Consider the following 22669-nt stretch of genomic DNA (forward strand, 5'->3'; position numbering starts at 1 on the left):
CTTGAGTCATATCATTGTATGGTTCTGCTAACAGTTTTGCAGCAGAGCACAAAATGCATGCGCGACAGATATGTGCTCCTGTAATACGAGACTCTCGGTGTGTATGTCGTCTTCCAGTATGCCAGAAGTCGTCTGCCAGATGTTTCGTCACGAACTATGTATAAATCTCTAACTAAACATTGCAAGTTTTATTATCTTAAGGCAGCTGAAAAATGCATACTTGATATGTAGGCTTCAATGTATCAAGAGTATTATTTAGTAAGGCCGAATAAGAAATGATGTCTCCTAAAACAAACATTACAGATAACACATAAGGCGGGGGCAAAAGAACAATGTGCATTTTTCGGCAGTTGACACTTGAGAATTACAGTAGTGTGTTTTCCTACTCTTGTTGTATCCACGAAAGAAGAACATGTAACTGTCACTACTGCATACAAATGAATATTTATAACATCACATACTTTTGTATCGGCCATATGTTGCCAGGAGTCAGACGAAGGAGTGTCACGTGACAGACAGATAATCGATCGTACTGCAGGGCGAGCTCGTTATGTCAGTGCTGGCCGCGGGAAAGGGGGAAGAGTGAAGATGATAGTTTTGAAAGGTTTTATTCCATTTGCAACGCTTCACTTAACATAAAATGTGCGCTGTCATCCAGATCCTTTTCGAGAGGTGGAACCACCCCACCCTGAGCATCGACATGTACGTCTCGCGATAAACGTGCTAGCGATGACGTGAGACTGATAGTAGTAAAACAAATCACCCCTCACTGAATTCACTGAGCAGCAGTTCAGAGAGGTGAACACACTGCGGGTGAGACGGCAGTCAAGGTACGCCAGCACGAGCAGACGACACACTGAGCAGCAGACGATCATTCTGCCTCAAGGGGTATTTCGAGACTTCTCGGTTATCGAGTGTGTTGTGGACTAAAGAAGTAGACTGACACACGAGCAGACGATATGCAGCGACCAGAAGCGGGTTTTCGGAGTTTCACTGAAGTGTTCAGCTTGTAAAGAAGGAAGGGAGTAATAGATGTAGTGACGATAGGATGAAAGTTTACAGTTCAGTCCGGTCTTGAGAGTGTTGTGTTGAGGGACACGGACCTGGTGCAGAGGAGCCGTTGTCAGATTTGCTCGATCATTCGGATTAACAGTACAGTGACATTGTTTTGCATAGTTTAGCAGTGTAGCGTCAATAGTAGAAACACGCCCAGGATCAAGTACAGTTCTGGGTCGGGAATACTCATGTTTGGAGGAGAACAGAACGAACACACTTCTATTTATATCACTTGGTAACACACAGATATGACAAGCATGGCTTATATTAGACGTGTTTTCGATGGATTAACGGGATACCTTCAGGTTTTGTGACAGCGAGCAAAGGGACCCCCCGGGACGATGTCGATGTGGGTAGAGAGGATGGGCCTGGGAGGGGTGGAGAACTTCATTCGTTCTATCTCCCAGGGCCTTGCTAACACTGTGCTCGGCTACTTCACTCATTCCAAGGTAGGTGGCCATTACGACACACAAATACACACACACACACACAGAGAGAGAGAGAGAGAGGCGTGCGCGCGTGCGCGCGCACGCACGCACGCACGCACACATGCACACACATATCAATCAATAAGACATGCAATCAGCTCCTACTGACAGCGCAGACACTCTTTTCCTATACACCCAGACGTCGAATGGTATGTAGTCAATTATATGCTTGCTTTGCTAATTCGTTATGAGAACAACTGGATTTGTGGCATGTTGCGGCAACTTGGAAACCTCAAACTGTTTCTACGTCTGCCAAAGACGCCCGTGGGAAAGAAGGTTTATTTTCCAACAACATCCGCGTTCTAAACTAAAACAGGTATGACGCACAGGTTGGCCACAGCGCTGTGTCAGCTACATATACGAGAATACGTTTTATTGACCAAAACTGTTCCCAAAGTCTATGTTTGAGAGAATATTGACCGGTAATGATGTGTGTTCTCCCAACTGTAGTCTGCAGCTAGTGTGCTGAACTGGTTGACTGCTCTGTGCACGAACCGAATCAATCATAATTTAGAGGTTCCAAACGACAACACAAGAAACTGGCCTCAGTGTATTCCCCCTCTTCTGAACAATAAAAAGTGCCTTTTCTCCTAATACGCATACACATGTACCTAAAGCGTTCTCGATGTGTACACTGTGACTGAAAAACAGCTTGTCTTGACCTGGAGTTCCCGCAGTTTCTCCCCTGTTAACAGTATCTCAGCAGAAAACCACTTTACCGATATTGTTCAAAGATTATACGTAAGCGTATGCACTGTTCTTTTGTTTTCTGGCATTTTTCAAAGAACGCACTTAACGGTCGAGAAACACATGTTGTATTTAACTAGTTCAGCATGTGAAGTATCAACAACTCCAGTGGTGCAATACTTGGAATGTGGTTTACTTTGGGAGCCTACGCATAGTGTAATAAAACTCAATTCTGTTGAATGACTTTACTTAGTATCAAGTGGTAATCGCTATTATGTCTGGTCGGGAGCCGTTTCTGATCAAACAGATTGTCATATCTCATGTCCGCCTATTGAGAGATCTATGGTTAATGTCACCGGAAATTAGCAGGGAATGGGTAATTTCTAAAAGTGCGATTAATCTGCGCCGGTCTTGGAGCGACTGTTGCGGTGCATATGCCACTGTTATGGGTTTCACACATTGTAAACATGTAGGGAATGGAACTCGGATCTTCGGCGTAACGAGCCAACGCTTTAACCAGTAGGCTACCCCTCTGCCCCTGGTGTACATGAACAGTATTGTCTGTTAGCAATAGCTGCGTGGTATTGATCGCTTCATGATTTTCATATATTGTTTAAATACAGGTAGCTGAATAAAACATGGATATTTTACCCGTTGATCCACATACCATGTGGATATTATAGTAACATAACCTGTGAATCTCTGTTAGTTCGCACCCTCATTGTGCGGACACCCGGTATTCCGGACGACCTCGGTGATTGTCACTGCGACAAAATGTACGACCGCCTACCCATCATGCATACCTAGATGCCGGGGTTTGTATGCAGAATGTAACATATCGGTGTTACAAGCTGCAGACAACATGTGCATGCTACAGTATAACACTCCCAGGGCACAGGTTTTGTGCATTGGCAATCCAGCAATGTGATGACTCGGAGATTTGTTGAAGTCGCGCATTCTCTGAATAGCGTCACCTCTGCTGCACATCTGCCAGTGGTACTGGTTCAGTACTATTGTAGGGTCGGCTCTCCGGTTGTATCCCGGGATGCGCGCACGCGCACGCACATGCACACGGAGTGAGTATGGTTTTACGCCGCTTTAAACAATACTCCAGCAATATCACTATGGGAGACACCAGAAATGGGCTTCACACACTGACCGTCCTGTGGAGAATCGAACCCGAGTCGTCAGCGTGGTGAGCGGACGCTTTCACCATTATGCTACTCCACCGCCTTTTTGAACTGAACATCAAATTACATCATTTGGTGTGTATTGTTTAGTTATGCTTGGTAAAATGTTTCAGGTTTTCCATCACATATAGTGAATAGATATCAAAGAACATGGAATATTCATCAGGATATCACGATCGTTAAATATGGTTTTCCAAAAATGTAAATATGGTTTTCCAAAAATGCAAGCAGGTAAATTCTAAATTGTGCAAAGAGCCCATCAAGTATATCCATGTTGGAAACATCCTGATCGCTTAACTTTGTTTACTTCACTTTGCAAGCTGCACAGTGAGTACTGAACGTCAGCTGACTGTTTTTAACAACTAGCAACTCCAGACGCTTACCCTGACAACAGTGTTTATAACTTACTTCATCATTACCTAGTTGGGGGTCTGTTTCACTCAATAAGTTGTGTCCGTCGTTTTTTGATGGACTTTCTTAATAGTCCATAAGTCAATCTAATGATTAGTTTAAATAATAATTTCTAGTTTTTATAACTGAAAAGAATTGTTGTCTCTGGAAAAGACTTCCACTTACTTTGACTTGACTAATAATGAGATGGAGTTGATCCATTGGTCTATCATTGAGGACATTACAGGAGTAAGACAGGGTGATTTATATATACAGCGTATACTGTTCTTACAAGTGTTGTTCACTTGAAGCAGAAGCTGTGCGGGCTTACCCAACCACGTGTACATCCATAAATGATGAGAAGAAAAATGAAAGTTATCCGTCTGGAACAATCTACGTATCATGATAACGTTATCATTTATCAAATATTAAAACCATCCTCAAATCACTCATGTGGATTATCATTTTAATGTGACATTTTAATAAAATGTGTTCGAGCCTTCGTCACGTATATTATTCATCTCCAGTCTGTACAGACGTTGTTGCTGGAATGCGGGCATATACACAGATAGGTGTTATGCAAGGTTGTGTATCAATACGGAACAGGTTTAGCATGTTTTCTGTTTGAGTGGGCGCTCTCTTGTCCTGATAGTCGCCACCAGTCTAAATGCGACAGTTGAGTGTATTGAATCAAACTTCCGAGTGAATCGGAACATTCTCTCCTGTAGTTGGACAGTTAGTTTATTTAAATTGCCTTGTTAATGGAATCCTGTAGTTCATGGTGGTATAATGTTACGGAGTGGACCAACTTCTCCCCAAAGACCCAAATGTCATGTCACCTCTTTTGCTTTACATTTGTCAGTCTTTTAAGCTGAGTGTTTGCGGTCATGAAAAACTGTGAAAATTATAGGCTGACAATAACTATATGTCCTTGTACGGAGATGAAACCAACAGTATCCCATAGTAAACAAAACTTCAAGAGAGGCGGATCCATGTTGCTGTTGAAATATTTTCTGCATAGAACATTTGGAAAAGGACGACATTATATGCTATGAGGGGGTGGTTTGTCTAGGTTGACCTGAGACAGTGACTGCGCATCGTGTTGTCAAATAACAGTTGGCGTGTTTTCAGGATCCTTCCAGGAACACACAAGCATGTTTCTGGTTGTACCTCCACGTTGTTGTCATGGTCGTTCATTTCCATGTTTAGTCGGTGTCAGGGTAGACTAAATTGTCTCCTCGGCCTTCAGGGCTATTCGCCTAAAGCTTTGTGATTGTTAATTCCTTTATTTCATTCAGTAGTATAATTTTGATACTGTAGGCATCATTGTCACTGAAGGCTCACGGCACCAGGGACAGTCTGAATGTTGGTGGGGTGAATAGTCGCCTCTATCGTTCACCAGTAAGTCCCACCCACTGTGGACCAACTGAGATTGCTGAGAGGGAACCTGTCGCCACATGTTTGAACTAAACTACGTGATACCTCTCTCGATTGCATAATATAAAACCATGTGAGTGAAAGGTGTTTGACGCCGCACACAGCTCATTCCACATTTATAATCACGGCATGTAAATAGTCAAACACTTGAACACATGCCCACTTGCTGGATGTAATTCTGCTTCTGTGGTGATAATGTGGATTTGGTCCCCATATTTAAACTGGTATTTCTATACATGTCCCAGATACGGCGAGTTATCCCCGGAGTCCCAGACGGGTGTGTGGGTGTTGGTTTAAGTGTGATTTGGATTCATGCATCGTTACTGCCGTGAATAGCTGCAAAACTACTGATACGGTTTGAACGTTATTCACTTACTCACTAACATCATTATATATACTGGACAAAATAAGTTAGGGATATTCTCATTTTTGTGATTGATATTTTATCAGTGTGTCAATGAATGGATAGATCATTATTCATAATTTCAAAATTTACATATATCCTTAACTATGTTTCTCCGGTATATGATTGGTGGTGGATAGCCTTGTGGTTAAGCCTTCGTCCGTCACGCCGGGGACCCTGGTTCGATTCCCAATATGGGTACAATGCATGAAACCCATTCTGGTGTCCCCCGCCGTGATGTTGCTCGAATATTGCTAAAAGCGGCGTAAAACCAAACTCACTCACTCGTTATATAGATACTTTCAAAAAAAAAGTTGGGGACCTGGACTTTGAAGTCTGGTAGAAAGAAAATCCATTGAGGAACGTTAGAATGACATTCATCTTGTGTATGCAGCATCATTTCACGTTATCACCACACGCACACACAATGCTTTGGAAGCACGTGCACAACGTGGGAGCCTCCTACACGTGCGTGGGGCGTCATTATGAATCTTGACGTTTTTCTGGCAGGTCGATAAATCACTGCAGACCATTTTTACTGATAATTTTCTTGCATCTGCGCATGCTCGGGGTTTTCAGGGTCAAAACACACACTACTGACGGAAAATTGTAACCCTGAAATTTTCATGTCATACTCCAGTCACCTGTCAAGGGGGATACCTGAACGAACAGCTTTGCCTTGAATGCAATCCATGTGATGATGTATTCTCAAAACATCCATTAGCTGAGTTGGTACGGTCACTGGATATGCATGTATGCTAAACGAGTTTGATCCGGTAGAGGAACAGTACAAGAAATCTTTTACTGGTGATGTAAGACCGGTGAATCTAGACTTAATACTTTGTAATTACTGGCTTTAAGTCCGCCCAGGAAATAATGTTTCCAGGTATAAAAATGCAAGTCAAAATCTGTGGCTCTTCATGTGACTGTTTTACCCGTATTCACTTAACTGAGGTAATTAATAGAGGAGATTCAAGCGCTAAATGTTAGATATAATGTTAAATGAGTTTGGAAGCACCAAACCATTGTGGCGTGTTAGGAATCTTCTTGAACCAAGTATAGTGAATGCATCCCATCCACACTCACACACCACACAGACCCACCACGTGCACATCCCTCGCGATACGATCTTTCCCTGACACATATCATTATACGTATTATATAGTATAATACATTGTGTCATGATCTTTCCTGGTTTGCTGATACAACGTCCCAGCATTGGTTTGTGCCTGGACATCGGGATAACTCATCTCTCTGTTTCACTGTTTGTGTACCTTGGCGAGCTGCTGTCTCCCCACACACCCATGATGTGTCCGCGGATCTCTGTACCCACACTAAACATTCTGTCTGTCTAGCCCGTCAGGCTGTGCACATGCTGGTCAAATGTCACTGGCCAGAGGGCAAACCGCCCAAGTTACATACCTCGAGGCAGATACATTCGTCACAAGGTAACTATAGGGCGTATCTCTTCCTAATATAAGGCGTCGATGTCTCCACTGTACCATGGCAAGCGTGCCTTCCTTAATTAGAGTGTCTCAGTACCTGGTCAAGTCGTACCATACATTCACATTGTACAGCTCTCAGTGACTTAACAGTGGATGTTTAATACAGCAACATTCAAAGTTTACCATTGCAGCTTAAAAATACATTAGCCAAGTGCATGAGTAAGTGTGTTTAGTTTGACGCCGGTTTTAACAATATCTCAGCAATAAAACATAACATAACAGTCCATTGTATCCCGCCTTGTGTGAAATGCATGTTGAAAGAAGATTCAGGGAAGAAAGGCCTGTCTGAAAAGATGGGTTTTAAGGCATATTTTGAAAGTTGATAGAGTCCTCGAGAACAGATCTAGATCTGAGTTAGTGAGTGAGTGAGTGAGTCAATATTTATCGTCACATCGGCAATATTGCAGTCATATCGTGACGAGAACAAGTAATAATGAGAAGAATTATAGAATGAATATAAGAAACTAAAACCCTGTTGCCGGAGAACAGTAGAACCACTAGTATATATCACAGATATCCATTTAAGACTAGTAATTAAATCTATAGAGGACAATACAATATATAAATGGGCTATAGAATGCCAACAACTGAAGGTAGATCACCATAACAGGGACCATGGGGACTTACAGTACATTTGCTACCTGCATGGACCCTAGTTGGATTTACATCATCCCCTCAGCTGTTAGCAATTTAGACACATCTAGCCAAAAATTAAAAATACACATATGCTACGATTAAGAGCAGTGGAAAGTTGAAATTTACTGTGAATGTTTTGGGACTTATACGTACCCTCTCAGGAGGACAATAATTTTACAGTACTTTAACCCCGCTCGAGGATACAGCCACTAACAATCTGAGTTACTAATTCAAACAATAAAATATTTATCTATTTACAAATCCGTTAGCAAATCTCATTCTGAAAATGAAATAATTAAATGAGGACTATCAAAGTTCGTCAGTTAAAATACTTATCCCTTGTGATGGAATATTCAACACACGGCATGCTTGACTGTGATTCTTTCATCACAAGGGATACAAAACGGAGGATCTTCACCTTTCAATAAATATTCATGAGTATATCTTGTATGGCCAATGCGACATCGTCGTATAATGACCTCTTCTAATCTGGACTGACAACCCAAGTAAGTATAACCGATATACGGCTTTATTGCATGTAATTTATTTATAACCAATTGGGTGTCCCACTTCTTCTGCTGCATAAGATGACGTTCCTGATATATGACAACAAAACAGATCATCTTAGGAAGACAGTTCCAACATGAAGCGGCGCAAAGGCAAATGAACGTTGACCATACCTTGTTGTTCTGACTATATAAGCACACCGAGGAGCTGATTTGATTCAGACCGCGCAGAACGGTTAGGGACAAAAAGGTGGTTGAGGAAGTCCGAGGGATAGGAAGGAGCTTGGTTGTTGAGACAGTTGTAGGTGATTCAGTCAGGGACTGGAAGCCAGTGTAAATCCCTTAGAACTGATGTTTTATGGTCTCGTTTCTGACTTATTGAGTTGATTCTGGCGGCGGTGTTCTGCACTCGTTGGATAACGTTTATAAAGCACAGAGTCCTTAACACCAGTGAGGACTCTATTACGATAGTTTAGTCTCGAGATGACGACGGAAAGAACAAGAATTTTGGTGGAGTCTATTGTCAGATATTTTCATATGCTCCGAGGTTCCTGAGATGCAAAATATGACGTTTTGACAAGATGGCAAGCTCTGGATCTATGATCACCCCAAGATCTCTGACGGAATCTGAAAAAGGAATGGTGCACTGTCCAAACGTGACAGAATTCAAGTATGCATGGTTAGGTTTTGCTTTGGATCCAATCAGAAAACTTTCAGTTTTAGAGGCGTTTTATTTCAGCTGGTTATTGGACATTCAATCCTTGACGTCATCAAAGCACTCCGAAAAACTCTCTGCAGCAGAGGTGACACCCATGGCATCAGGCTTCAACATCTTCATCAGTTGTGGGTCATCTGCGAATGGGTGGTGGAGAATATCATGATCTTGAACAGCGCTGGCAAGGGGTTTTATGTACATGGTGAAAGAAAGCCCAGGGCCTAGTACCGAGCCTTGTAGTACTACACATGTCAGTTACAGGGAATCAGATAAACTTCACGTCGGTGGACTCCAGAAATTGGCTTCACATATTGTACCAATGTGGGAAGGGAAGTCGAACCCGGGTCTTCGGCGTGACGAAAGAACGCTTTAATCACAAGGCAACCCCACCGCCCCACATTAGGCTAGTAAACCAATGGTTGACACCACAACGACAAACAAAAAATAAAAAAAGCAAAGAAAGAAAAGGAAAAGGTAACGTCGCATTTTATAGTTCCATATGTGTTCCTTTGTCGTGCCAGGATGTTCCATGGGTATCTCGAATATGCTTCTTCTGCATGTGTAATATTGGGCTTTCTTTCTTCATCAACATAACATATTGTTCTATACTGGTGAATGAAACACTGCCACAACCTTGCTCACTCATCATGTACCTGAGGTGGCGTCTCACGAACCGTTGACATTGTTACAGGTCTGTGGCATGTGCACGTACTAGAGAACAATACAATGTCAACGTAACCACTTAACCTATAATGGGAAGATTATGGTAACGTCGGGCTATCGTGACAAAGAACATTTGCAGTCATCCTCCAGTTCCACTTACCACTCTGGCAGAGAAAGGTATCTACTGGCCCTTCTGACGTGACATGCCAGTAGGGTGGAGAATATTGCCTGATCTTCATATCAAAGTAGATTGTTAATATTGAACAGAGATACATATGCCTCTCTCAGAATAGCCACCTTCAAGGGCAGCCCTAGCCTTGCTCGAAGGCTGCACTGAAGGCTGAACCCATGGATGTCTAGTTCTATCCCTCGAAGAGGAAAGTATAAATATGCAGACAGTACACTAAGGACCCCAGTCTGTGCAAGTCTAGGGCATCTCATACCTGTACATTTGGAAGGCACTTGTCAAATCAGACAGTTTATGATGTTTTAGTTGTTAATGTATGTCACAGTCAGCTACGTCTGTACGTCCTGGACATGTTCGAGTCGAGGTCAAGGAAACCAATGGTTGATACCGTGAACAATTTCCGTCCGTCAGAGTACAATTTTACGATACCAAACCTGCCGAAGTGTAGATCGGTCAGAGCGATTAGCACATTTTCTGACCCATTCTAACTGGACCCCAAGCGGGGATGAAATCTGTATTGATAATGGGAAACGTGGTCAAAGAACATGTCGTTGTCAGTTAAAACAGTGGCGAGCAATATCATGGGTGATCATTTTATACATTCTATCAAGACGAAAATACCTTAAGGATTTCTGTGCTGAGCAAATCTCCAGTGGATCACAACGGGCTACAGGATTTACCATATTCACCTGCAGCGGTACAAGGGTGTGCATTAATGCATCAAAGACACTGCCGCTCATCTTACTGTTCGTCAAAATGACTCTCCAGGGGTTCGTGTTATCAGGAGATCCACGCTCAATACCACGACAAGTACACTGATGAATGTCTGTATGTGAATATTAAGAAGTCTGCAATTTCCTGGAAATTTGACAGCGGGCATATTTATCCGCTCTTCGTCCCGTCCACTCATCCATACTTGAAAATCAAGTCCTACCGGCGGACAGTCATGTTCATGACTGTCCTACATATTTCATACCTAATATTGTTCTCGGTTTACCGAGACGGATACAGGGTCGTATCACCCTACTTGTTCCTCCATCTTACTGCACGGCTTGGCAGGCTCTGGATGCAATCCGGATATTAGTTATAGCTGTATAGTTATAGGTTTTCTCTGTGTCTAATGAACGTAGATGAATCTCACTCGTAACAAAGCTGACCGACAACGACTTGTTTGTTTGCACGAGCAGATTTCGTCACACATGTAGACCAGGGGGATGAGGACCTACCTAGTTTAGTGAAGTGCTTCACAAGCCATGACGTCACCAGTATTCCTAACATAAAGATATATCGTTTTGTACAGTAGTGAATTATTACGAAGCTTTCCTACTGCCTTGTTCTTTCATACATGTGTGATGCATTACACATTTATTTGACGCTATGTCTTAAAGCATGCAATCTAATGCAGACAGACAAATATTTTATTTGAGTCTCACCTCATGCATACATTTGTATTTACGATGTGACATGTTTGTTATAACCATGTCATTCCCGATGGAACTATTGGAGACTGTCATCCATCAGACCTATGTACAGTGATAGGAGAACTACAAAACGTTCGCGGTATAACAATTTGATACGGCAGTGTAAGTATACAGACAGACATTTGGGTTAGTCGGTCGTACAGACCCTGAAGTATATATACTCAAGAAAGCCCATGCAAGTCTAGAAAATGTGGCAAGTCTAGCTTTCCTTAGCTTCGAAAATGAAGAAAGTCTCAGGGCTCCATTTCATTATATTATTTTTTAACTATGAACATTTGGGGTATGTACATGGGCGTTGAAACTATACTGAGAGAACAAATAAAGGAACACAGGAAAATTCATGCGTTTCTCAAATATTTTCCAGTTTTCAGCGCCTAAGGTTTCACACTTCACAATAGTCTTCAAAACTAATTTCGTGCCAGGATTCAGTTACGCTTGTTCATACACCAACAAGGCGCCGATGTAACGAATGTGATTTAATGAGGTACATCGACGACTACAAATACCACTGACACAGTTAATGGATGTTTACTTGTCTGTGGTAGGTAATGACTTGAAATTGGTGAGCTGGGATGCTGTAACAATATTCTGGAGTGCTAGCTTCCATTGATATTTCTACATCGTTACTGACGCCTTTCCAGCAAAACAAGAAAGTTGCATACCTTGACTATGTCGAGATAGTCACTGAGCGTCGAGAATCACGACTGACCAATTCGGTAACACTCACGATATTGTTTGGTTGTGAATGTGATACACTTGAAGTGAAATGGGAAGTTCCTCATTTCAGCGATGACTGGGAGATATGGGCATCCAGATTCATTAACTGGTGTGTATGACATGCGGGTTGACATTGTTTTCACATGGAAGTGATCACTAAGGGCTAAGTGCCTTCCTTTTTCCGGTAACAAATATAATGTGTTGAAACCATGCAGTTTGTCAGGACGAATTAACTTCAGCGTGCATCGCGTGTTTATGTAATGAAGCCATCGGTTATATGGCGATGCCGTGTTGCCTGTGCATCCCGGTATGTCGTAACCAGCTTTGTCCAATTAGACATCTTAGACAAATAGTATATCTTGAGGCTGTCAAATCATTATTTGTTTCGGGTCAAGACGTCATGTACGTTTCCTCTAGGTGCAGCACTTGGAAACACGTCAATGAAATAGTGAGAGAGTGAGTATGTTTTTACGCCGTTTCCAGCAATATTCCTGCAATATCACGGGGACACCAGAAATAGGCTTCACACATTGAATCCATGAGGGTTCGAACCCAGGACGAGCGAACGCATTAACCATTAGGCTACCACGTTATCTCCAATCGAATAGTGTAACTGTAGGACAAATACAGTCGTCATTCCCGTCCACATCTACTTGATGAGTGACCAGTTCCACCGCAACAAGCAGCAAACATGTAAGTGTTGTGTAGGCATTTCATGCTTCCTCTTATGTAAGTGTGAAATATATTGTTGCATCCCTTCACAAGGAACGTACATCCACCTGCACACCATTTTGTGTTTGAAAGGTGGTAAGGGGCCAAAGCTATAAACAAATCTCACTGAATTAGTCGCGGACCAACACTTTGACCAACACTTTGACCAACATTACGATGATTCGTATTGATACCATGTCCAGCAGATTGTTGCACGGTTGTAACATGTACACGTAAGCTATTCATTATGACTCATGCATCTGTCTGTGTAGCAATACTATATATGTACAGTTTCATCCTGCAGGTTCCATTAGTCGTGTCTCATTGCTCGATTGTGCTGTTGTATATGTCATTAGCAGACCAGCTGGTGCTCGGAACAGGACCTCTCAAAACAACAAACACATAAACCGACTGAACTACACCAGTATGTTTAATTCTCTGTGTCCTCGGTAACTGCTGGGTGTGTTATGTCTCGAATTATTTTTACGATAAACGACCAGTTCATATAACTACCACAGCTTTTGATTGGGTCTGATTCGAAAGTACTTTTTTCTTGATAATTGAAAGATTGTTACATACGTTCCCAAACGAGACAACGGTAGGACATTAATTCGTGTGATTTTACCTCATGTGAGTGCATGAGTACTAATTATTTGCAATGGGAGTTCTGTCACTCGCACGATTTCAAACTGTGATCGTTTGTTAAATTTAAATGTTGAATCGACAAGGCAAAATTATGAGGATTTGCAATATTAATTTCATTTTATTCGATTTACTATTATGTTTAAAGTCTCATTGGTGCGTTTTCACTGGAAACAGACTAGTATCCTGAACAGAACCTGCTCGTCACCAATTACAGGTAATGACGTAGATATTGGCAGCAAAGTTAAGGTCGTGTAGGCAAGTTGTCGTTGTATTGTGTACCTATGCACGACTTGGATACATGTCATCGGCAGCTACGCTCACGTGTTTTCGTGTTAGCTTATCTATAACATACAACTGTAAATGTTCAGGCAAATGCATATGGTTGGTTTTGTGGCCCAAAGTGCATGGTCTATCTGACCGATAACGAGTGCATGTTTTATCTGATCGTTCTGAGACTATAGTGACTGAAGGCAACACATTTTATTCTCTAGACGAAACTTTGATTCTAAACTCTCGTCATAATTCATTTCACATTGTATGATCCGTATCAGTGATCAAAAAGAATCACGTTTAATCAAGAGGAATAAATCATTTAAAGTGATGATCGTAATATTACGATTCTTAACCCTATACTACAAATATCTCGCAACACTTTAACTTACTGTCATCGACACTGTTAACCGAGGACAGGGTTGAGGATTTCTTAAATACCACTGATTTTCAAAGTGTTGAGGTAGGGGTAGCGTCACAGGACGATGCTTTATGAGGTTGTGTACTTTTGTAGTGTATGTCTGATCATTAGTGTCCCACTCACGGCGTCTCCCGTCAGTTTATAAATCCAGGGACTGTAGGTCAGACTGAAACAATCTCTCATTGTTGGCGATTTAGGCCATAATGTGTTAACAACGCCCTCATGTTGCTTTGTTTGTTAGGGATTTAACTGACGAGACATCGTCTCCATTTGGAGATGACGTTGAAAGCAACATCCAGTCACACGACTGATGCAAATGATGTCAATCAGTAGATTGTCAGGTCCAGACAATTTACAGACCGTTGTCAGGTAGTTCGATTTTTGCCGAATGTGGCATTGAACAGCAAATATTCAAATCAAGACTTTGCCAAGAGTGGACACTGAGCTAAATCTAACAAGGCCGCCAGAACACGTAACATTGAAAGTCTCCGGCTTACACTACATCTAAATAAATACGCAATACATATTACATGTGGAAGTTTCTTTTATTCCCAAAACGAACTTTCTTGGTCCCTGGCTTCCAGTGTGTTCGATGTTCAGCTGAGAAAGACGAGAACATTAAAGTAAATAACCAGCAGACTTGATTAAGTCCACATGTATAACTCCCACACAAATATCAAGTCTGTGAATGGAGACACTTAACTTCTCTGCATGACATGAAACCCGTCTGTGTGCGATATGAGACCCACATGTTCTAATGATACAATGCAACCCCATTCTTTTGACGCGATAAACACGTGACAACGGAAAGGATTAGATGTATATTAGTGTGTAGCTATAAATTAGTCATGTAGTCATCTATCTTGAGATTTCCACTATAATGTTTACCGTGGTGTATGCAACAGCATGGTGTCGTTAACGTTAGCAGATTTTAAATTTTATATCAATTTTACTTGTCAGCACAAACGCAGTGTCCGATAAATGATCCCTGGTGATGACATTCAGTCTTGCCGTTACATCTGGGGCACTCGATGTCACAGATCCGGTCCCGCAGACAGCGGTCGAATTGTCCACAACTTTGGGCATCTGGAACGTTAGTACATGATGAAGGGTCCTTATATGATATAGTTCTGCGTGACAACACAAGTCAGACTTTCTGTATCTGACGAGTGATAAATACCTTGTACAAAGGGTCCGTGTCGGACCTGGGACCTGGAGCGCGAGTCGTCATGACAGGAAACTACCTTGGTAGTCTCAAACACACAGTTCTACCGAATGATCTATCTGAGCCTGTACCTCGCCTGCTTTGATTTGGTGAACATCATGTATCTCTAGTGCAACAAATGATCGAGTCAAGATTGACCTTACACAATGCGACTAACATATCCTAATGAACTAATTGGTCATTTAAATAAAGGCTTGTATTGTTTACCGAACACCGATGTCACTGAGCAGAGCAGTTGGCTGTAGGAAGGTTGTATCACTGGTTGTATCAAACACTGAGTACTCACCAACAGCTGCCAGGAGCATCACTGAAGCAAATACGAGGAATAGAACTGCTCTCATATTGTCAGCAGGTAACAGTGTGCAGCAAGCTGTCTTCAGACGTATTTATAGCTGCAAAGACCAATCCTTTTCTCAGAACATACTTGAATTCCAGAGATATACTCCCAGGTCAACTTCATGATCACGATCTGACCTAGAGTTAATATCGATGAGCAGAATGTGACTTAAACTCAAAACAAAAAATACATAGTCTTCACACTGTCCTATGAAACAGCAAAACTTGTTATCTCCTCTCAGTAGAAATAATTCATATTTTTGCTGTGTTTATAAGATAGCTTAAGCTACTCTCGACATCAACCACGCATAGAATCTATTTGGAGGACAGGCAACAGGTAATGGTGAACTGTGTGGCCCAGGATCTGATCGAGTACAGGCAAGGTGTAATGGTGATCTATGTGATCCAGGATCTGTTCGCGAACAGGCAGGGTACAATGGTGATCTGTGTGATCCAGGATCTGTTCGAGGACAGGCAAGGTGTAATGGTGATCTGTGTGATCAGGGTCTGTTCGAGGACAGGCAAGGGGTAATGTTGGCCTGTGTGATACAAGATCTGACAGGGGTAGACTAACAGCTAGTCTCTGAAATGAACATATTTTACTGAAAAAACGTTCATAGTGAAAAACAAAATAACATAATGAAATTGAGCCCTTAGACTTTCTTCATTTCCATAAGAGGCGACTAACAGGATCGATTGGTCAGGCTCGCTGACTCAATTATTTACAGACCGCCGCCATATAGCTGGAATATTGCTGAGTGCGGCGTAAAACTAAACTCACTCACTCACCCATGTAAACTTAGGATAGTAATTACATGGGTGGAATACGGATGAAGTGGTCAAATACCGTGTTGCACCCCTGATTAAATTAAATTAAAATGTCTTTATTATAATGTGTGGAAAGGTCGACTGAAGGTGAGGTCGCAGCCCGAAATTAGGAGATAATCATACTGTGCTGGAAAATCAGAGGTATATAATAAAAGTATAAAAGTATAAAAGCTCTGAATTTAATTTAAAACCGAATGCGTAGCGTAGACCTGTATAATGTTGTTATATACCTCAGTACGTTTATCTCCATTCCACCATAACCGTGTTATTAAGATCTAAAACCACTGCCGCTTTATATTTTATTTCCCACCAATCGGATGGCCCGAATCTGTTTGCGCGGTGCTGCTCAGTTCATTGAATGTCAAGGACACTTATGGCCGACAAGTGAGTAGGTTTGCCTGCGATTTTGGTGAAAATGTTTGCTTACTGTCGGGAAAATGACACGTAGATGTTGCAATGATGTTCCGACCCACGGAATGCAGCAGCCGATCGAATCCAGCCCAGCGCTGATGCTGTCTGGAATTAATAAACTAATTTAATAGGTGAGTTTTCGCCGTATTTGGTGATCCATGATTTTGGCGTGAAATTGCGGAGGTAGCTGTTTTCGATGATTCGTGGCGTGTAACTTTTGAAATAATGATCCGATTGTGACCATTTATGGCTGGTTTTGTAGGGCAATCATCTGGCGTTCGATCCGTTGGCCTCGACGTTGCCTTAAAAATATTTTACGCGGTGATATGTAACTTTGATCGAACAGGGGGTGGTTTCTTCGTTACATCCCTTTCCTTTTATATAGTACTTGGGTAGGGTCTATACACATATATGTCTTTCGAGCGCTGTTTCTAAGCGATACAAGTCCATGTGTCTAAAACAATACTTACTGTGTTGGAAATCATAGGTATGTAACGCGAATATATACCTCTGAATGACTTTGAATTTACTTAAGTCATGGTAGAAATTTATTTTCTTCAAATTTTGATCAGTGAAAAATCAATTAGGTCAGGGAAAAGTCAAGGAATTTGAACTTTTGTCATCTGTGGCTACCTTGCTGTGTATCGTGACATTTAACCAATCCTTCAAACGTAATTTTTAACGCGTAAGAAAAATTGTTAGTTAGCGTTACGTCAAATCACAGCGTCCCAGAGCTTCTGACATTCCGGTAAGTGCACTGCTTTATTGTCTCTCAAACACATAACAGACCTAATCCAAATATAATTCATAACTACTTCTGAAGTGTTATTTCAGCTAAGCATATCTGACTATCGCTTATGTGTCGACCCTAAGGAAATCATGGCAAATATTTGGCGTAAATAAATTTCTAAATAATTTTGTCGATGAACAAACACTATTAATTTTGTGTAATACCCTCGGGCAGATTATGTAGAAACTTCGATTATAGATGATAACAAATGAAAGAGGTAAATGATCCAGATCGTATAACCATGACACAACACCAGGGTGTAATATGGTGTACGGGGTGTTAGTGTTCGACGTTTTGGGGAGTATGTATCCACCCCTTGTAAGAAAACCGTGGGTGATAAAATTAGCAAACAGTTCTCAAGACGAAAGAGAAATTTTGATTTAATACTGAAATGTGCCAACTGCCGCTATGAGTGCCAGAAACCCCACAATAAGAAGAAACACAAAAGACGTATGGACCACAGTAAATCACTGGAACGTTTCAACTATTCAACTTGTCAGTTAAAGGTAACATGCAAACAATCAAACACAATTAAAACACAGTCATCACTTGTTCACGAAATATAATATGCACTGTTGATTAAGAAAAACGAATACACATATTATAAGCGTATAATCGCAAATCAAAAGTGCTTACATTGTATTTGGGACTACCTCCCACGAAACGAAGCGGCCGAAATACCGAACCCAGTCAGAACCGCTGGGTGTTCACTCATGTGTAACGACGCCTTGTCACTGGCCACTGGTTCATTTGCCGATACGCTTAACCGGCTCTTTTTTACGGCATATAAGCCCGAGAGGTGTTATTTTCAATTACATGTGGTTAGTGATTGAAGTTGTGCAGTGCATATTGTCATTAGAAGACAGACAGGCAGACATATTATTGTCAATAAACCAGACACTGAGTTTTCTCTATGACAGAGTCTGCTTATCACAATCAACATGGTTTTATGTAACGAGTAGATAGTTTACTTGTTTGTGTTCACACCCAAGATTAGGCTACTGCTCACGACCTCATACTCATGAGTGCATGAATACTGTTTCAAATTCCGCGAAACTACTCACTTCACTCATTATGATCGCAGCGCAGAATCGCTGTTGAAACCACCTTTCCCCCAGCGCTGGGGAAAATTGGTGAATCTTTTTTTTTTTCATCGCGTTTTTTTTTTAAACTTTATAGATTGAATTTGCATTTTTGATGATTTGTGTCGGTAAGTGTATACCGAACGGTATCAGAATCTGCAAAGTTGTGCTTTTACGTTGGATGTGACCTTGAACGTTCACTGACGAGAGTAATAGACAGTCCCATATTATCACAGTACGTGAAGAAAAATAGTTTATGTGTGAAACTGTTGTAAGCAGTTAAAGTTAAAAATGGACTTTTTCACCATGGCCTCTCTCATAACCCAGAAAGATATCACATACAAGTTTTTGGGTCATTTATTTTTGACAGTTGCTGTGGAATAGAGTACGGACAGCTTGACACCTGCACACCTGTTCATTTACTTCAAGACCACTCCTTGAAGGTATTGCAAAATTCACACCATTCTTTCTGGAGAGTAGAAACCTCCGTCGACTGTACTTGAAATTGGTTGTCCTTGTTTTTAAGGTGACTCATGAAGAAGTAATCTGTCTTTGAACATTCTTATGCCAGTTTTCCAACAGAATTTAATAGTCTCGGAGTACCTCATGCTGCAGGTATTTCCTTGACCAAACCATCTCACTACAATCAGAATCAACAAGAAAGCAATGTCGTCACATGGAAACAAGCATTTGCCATACAACTTTAAGAATGATAGCGAATCTGAAAACTGGTTTTTGGCTTCATGTACACATTTTGGCAATAGAGCAGCAGCCGTGTCCAGTTCTGTGTTAAGAAACGACTGTTCTCTTAGACACGTGACAGGTTTCTTTCATGTGAGTTGGTTTTGATCTGATTCCTGTTAAGTTGAAGAAACATTTATTTTACATTGATCACGCGTAAATTCACATTTTATCACATGGCCATTATTTATAGGGTTTTGAGGAATAATGTGAAGGTTATTCTGTTTAAAATGAATGCTTCTATTGCTGGTCAAAGTTGAATTAGATAATATTTGTCTTCTTCTAACGAAGAAAGGTTCTAAGGGGCACCTGTGAATTATGATGATTCTTGTGGGAAGTAGTAGCACCTGAACATTTTCATTATTGAAGACCTGAAACACATATAGAAAGCAATGAATACTGAACAGGTCTCCTAGTAACGGACTTATTCATAGATAAACTCCCCCTCAGGTCATTAACAGTCCGTGCACCTTGTCTGAAGTACTAATGTGATGATATCGCTATAACTCCTTTTCACCAACTAAAAGTTTTTTAGCAGTAAATACTTCAACCAACAAGGTGTTTTCATACTGTCAACGGGGAGTATGTCATCGCGTGATTACATACATGCAATACTTTGACGAAATGATAAATACGTTGATGAAGACGAAGGCATAGTTTAGTTCTTTAAACTTCCTTAGTTGGTTTCACAAGACATGACAAACAAGTATACATGAATGAGGTGAGCGGACTTCCAGCTCAACCCCAGGGCCTTTCCTGCGAGCGGCATAATCCTGCTCCCGTTCGTCCCTACAAAGAATGCCGGACTCCACACTCACATGTCACGTCTCACGTATAGATGTGAGCATACATACAGATATTTAATTTTCAACAACAATAGACAGGCAAAGATTCAACAATGGACAGATAGAGAAACAATAGCACTTCCTTCTACAGTTGGTGTGATGACAGACACAGCCAAGGGGGATGACCAATAAAGGCCATAAATGTCAAATACGGTAATTAATGGGAGTGACAAAGAGGAACAGGGAAGCTGACAAAACAAAGTACTCTGCGGTAGTGATAAAGACTAAGAATGCAGACTGAACAATAATAACTACATCTGGCTACATAGTTTTTGGTCTTTAGAAATATTTGGAAATGACTGTCCTGAAGTAAACACTATAACAACTACGTTGAAATTAGTGGAGATATTCGCAGTTGTTGCGTTTGAATTGACATCCAACAGCATCGCGATGTCATGAATATTTATGTCCGACATACTCAATTCTCGCGTAAATGTTGAAATATTCACGCCAAAATGTTGCTGAAATAACACTTCAGAAGTAGTTATGACTTACTTTTCGAATAGGTCTGTTATATCTTTGAGAGGAAACAAAACAGTGCACTTATCGGAATGTCAGAAGCTCTGGGCCGCTGAGATTTGACGTAACGCTCACTAACAATTTTTCTTACGCGTTAAAACATTACACCCAGTGTGATCATTAAATTGTCCCAGAGATTAAAACATTCATGCAACATGTGACCTGGTTGGAAGGTGCGGTTGATGAATGGGTTAGATGGCTTACTTTGTGGCATGGCCGTAAGTATGGACAAAGAAATTGTATGCTAATAGCAACAGTTAAGTCACGAAGCTGATATTACTGAATGGAGCAGAAATCTGGGGAATGCATACATTGTATGAAATACAGAAAGTTCATCTAACAGCTTGCAAACGTTTCTTGAATGTCAGCCCCCAAGCACCTACTGCCATTGTATATATGGTGAGTTTGAAAGATAGTCCCTCATTAGAAACGTATTGTGTAAAACTTTGAAATATTGGTTAAAGGTTATTCATATTCATGAAGGTAGTGAAGGCAGTGTCCCTGAAGGCAGTGCCCCTTTAAAAGTGTACAAAGTGCAAATGTATTACGATAACTGTGGATGCAAGACATATGCTTCAGATATTAGAGAAATACTTTTCTCACGTGGATTTCGTTAAGTCTGAATGTCTCAAACAGTTGGCGATGCAGCTTTATTTGTAAATAGATTCAAGACCGTTGCAGTCACTATGATCTTTCAATCATGGAGTAGTACATTGAATCATAGTTCATGATACCGTATTTACCGACAGTTTAAAAGTCTGTTAGTTCCAGAAAAATATTGACCGCGTATCTTGGACAAAAGGTTTCTAAATGTTTGATGAGATTTCGAAGTGGATTATTAAGGCTAAAGCATAATGAGGGTAGATGGTTTAATGTTGAGGTTGGTGACACAGTTGTCCATTGTGTAATCTAGATGTAGAAGACGAGTATTACTATATTTTTATATGTACTGGATATAATTCCCTAAGATTAAAATACTTGCATTGTGTACGTCGGAAACATCCCAAACTAACATAAATTTAATTCCCTGTTATCAACAAATAATGAAACATTCTCAAGAAATTTATGTCAGTATATCTTTCATGCTTATAAAATGAGAGAAGGCAAACTGCAATGATTTCTATTCAAACCAAAGAATTGTCCATTCTAGACCTTTACAAAGGTATGTATATTATGCTTATGTTCAACATTGTAAGAATCTATTTGTACAAAAAACACGCGTTTTATTATATATTATGTATGTACCATGTAAATGGTAACTAGAAGTATATTTTTAACAAATGCATGCATGTTGTATATGGGCCGTGGCCTACATACGGATTAAAATACTTGACTCGACTTGACCGAGAGCGCCCGAGCCTGATTCGGGGGTCTGCATGCCCCCGAAGTAAATTAGCGATATTTTCAAGAGCAAATTAGGATAATCTAATACGATTTTTTTTCGGAAATCAATATATACTTTTGGGTATTTATGTAGATAATTTAAGATGCTCTGGGTGCTTTTCCTGACATTTTACATACTAAGACATAATATATCCTGATTTATCTCAATATTCAAATTGTACGTTTAGTGATAAACTGTCAATAGAAATTCAAAAACAACATGAATTAATATGTGCAGAGACTGAAATGATATTGAAGTGTGAATCATTCTTGAACTCCAAACAGATACAAAGTTTCCAAAGTGAAAGTTATTTAATACATGTTGACAAACTTGAAAGTTCAAACTAATAACATAGTGACTTCAAAAGACAGTAATGGCCTATTAAGGCAAAACTAACGCT

At 40.8% G+C, this 22669-nt stretch overlaps 1 protein-coding gene and 1 long non-coding RNA gene across 3 annotated transcripts in view; one reads left to right on the plus strand and one right to left on the minus strand.

Moving 5' to 3' along the window:
* Positions 1–988: 988 nt before the first annotated feature.
* Positions 989–22669, plus strand: part of LOC137259016 (puratrophin-1-like) — a 166810-nt gene continuing 145129 nt past the window's right edge. For both annotated transcript variants that reach the window (XM_067796717.1, XM_067796718.1), the window contains exon 1: positions 989–1505. In XM_067796717.1, the coding sequence (XP_067652818.1) occupies positions 1398–1505 (108 nt within the window). In that variant the 5' untranslated portion in view covers positions 989–1397. The remainder of the gene's footprint in view (positions 1506–22669) is intronic.
* On the minus strand, positions 14635–15725 carry LOC137259018 (uncharacterized). The gene is made up of 3 exons (XR_010954687.1): positions 15620–15725; positions 15062–15194; positions 14635–14708 (listed from the first exon to the last, which is right to left on the minus strand). It is a non-coding gene; the product is annotated as an uncharacterized lncRNA (long non-coding RNA).

This window comes from Haliotis asinina, chromosome 12 (genome assembly GCF_037392515.1).
Source record: "Haliotis asinina isolate JCU_RB_2024 chromosome 12, JCU_Hal_asi_v2, whole genome shotgun sequence".
Taxonomy (NCBI): Eukaryota; Metazoa; Mollusca; class Gastropoda; order Lepetellida; family Haliotidae; genus Haliotis; species Haliotis asinina.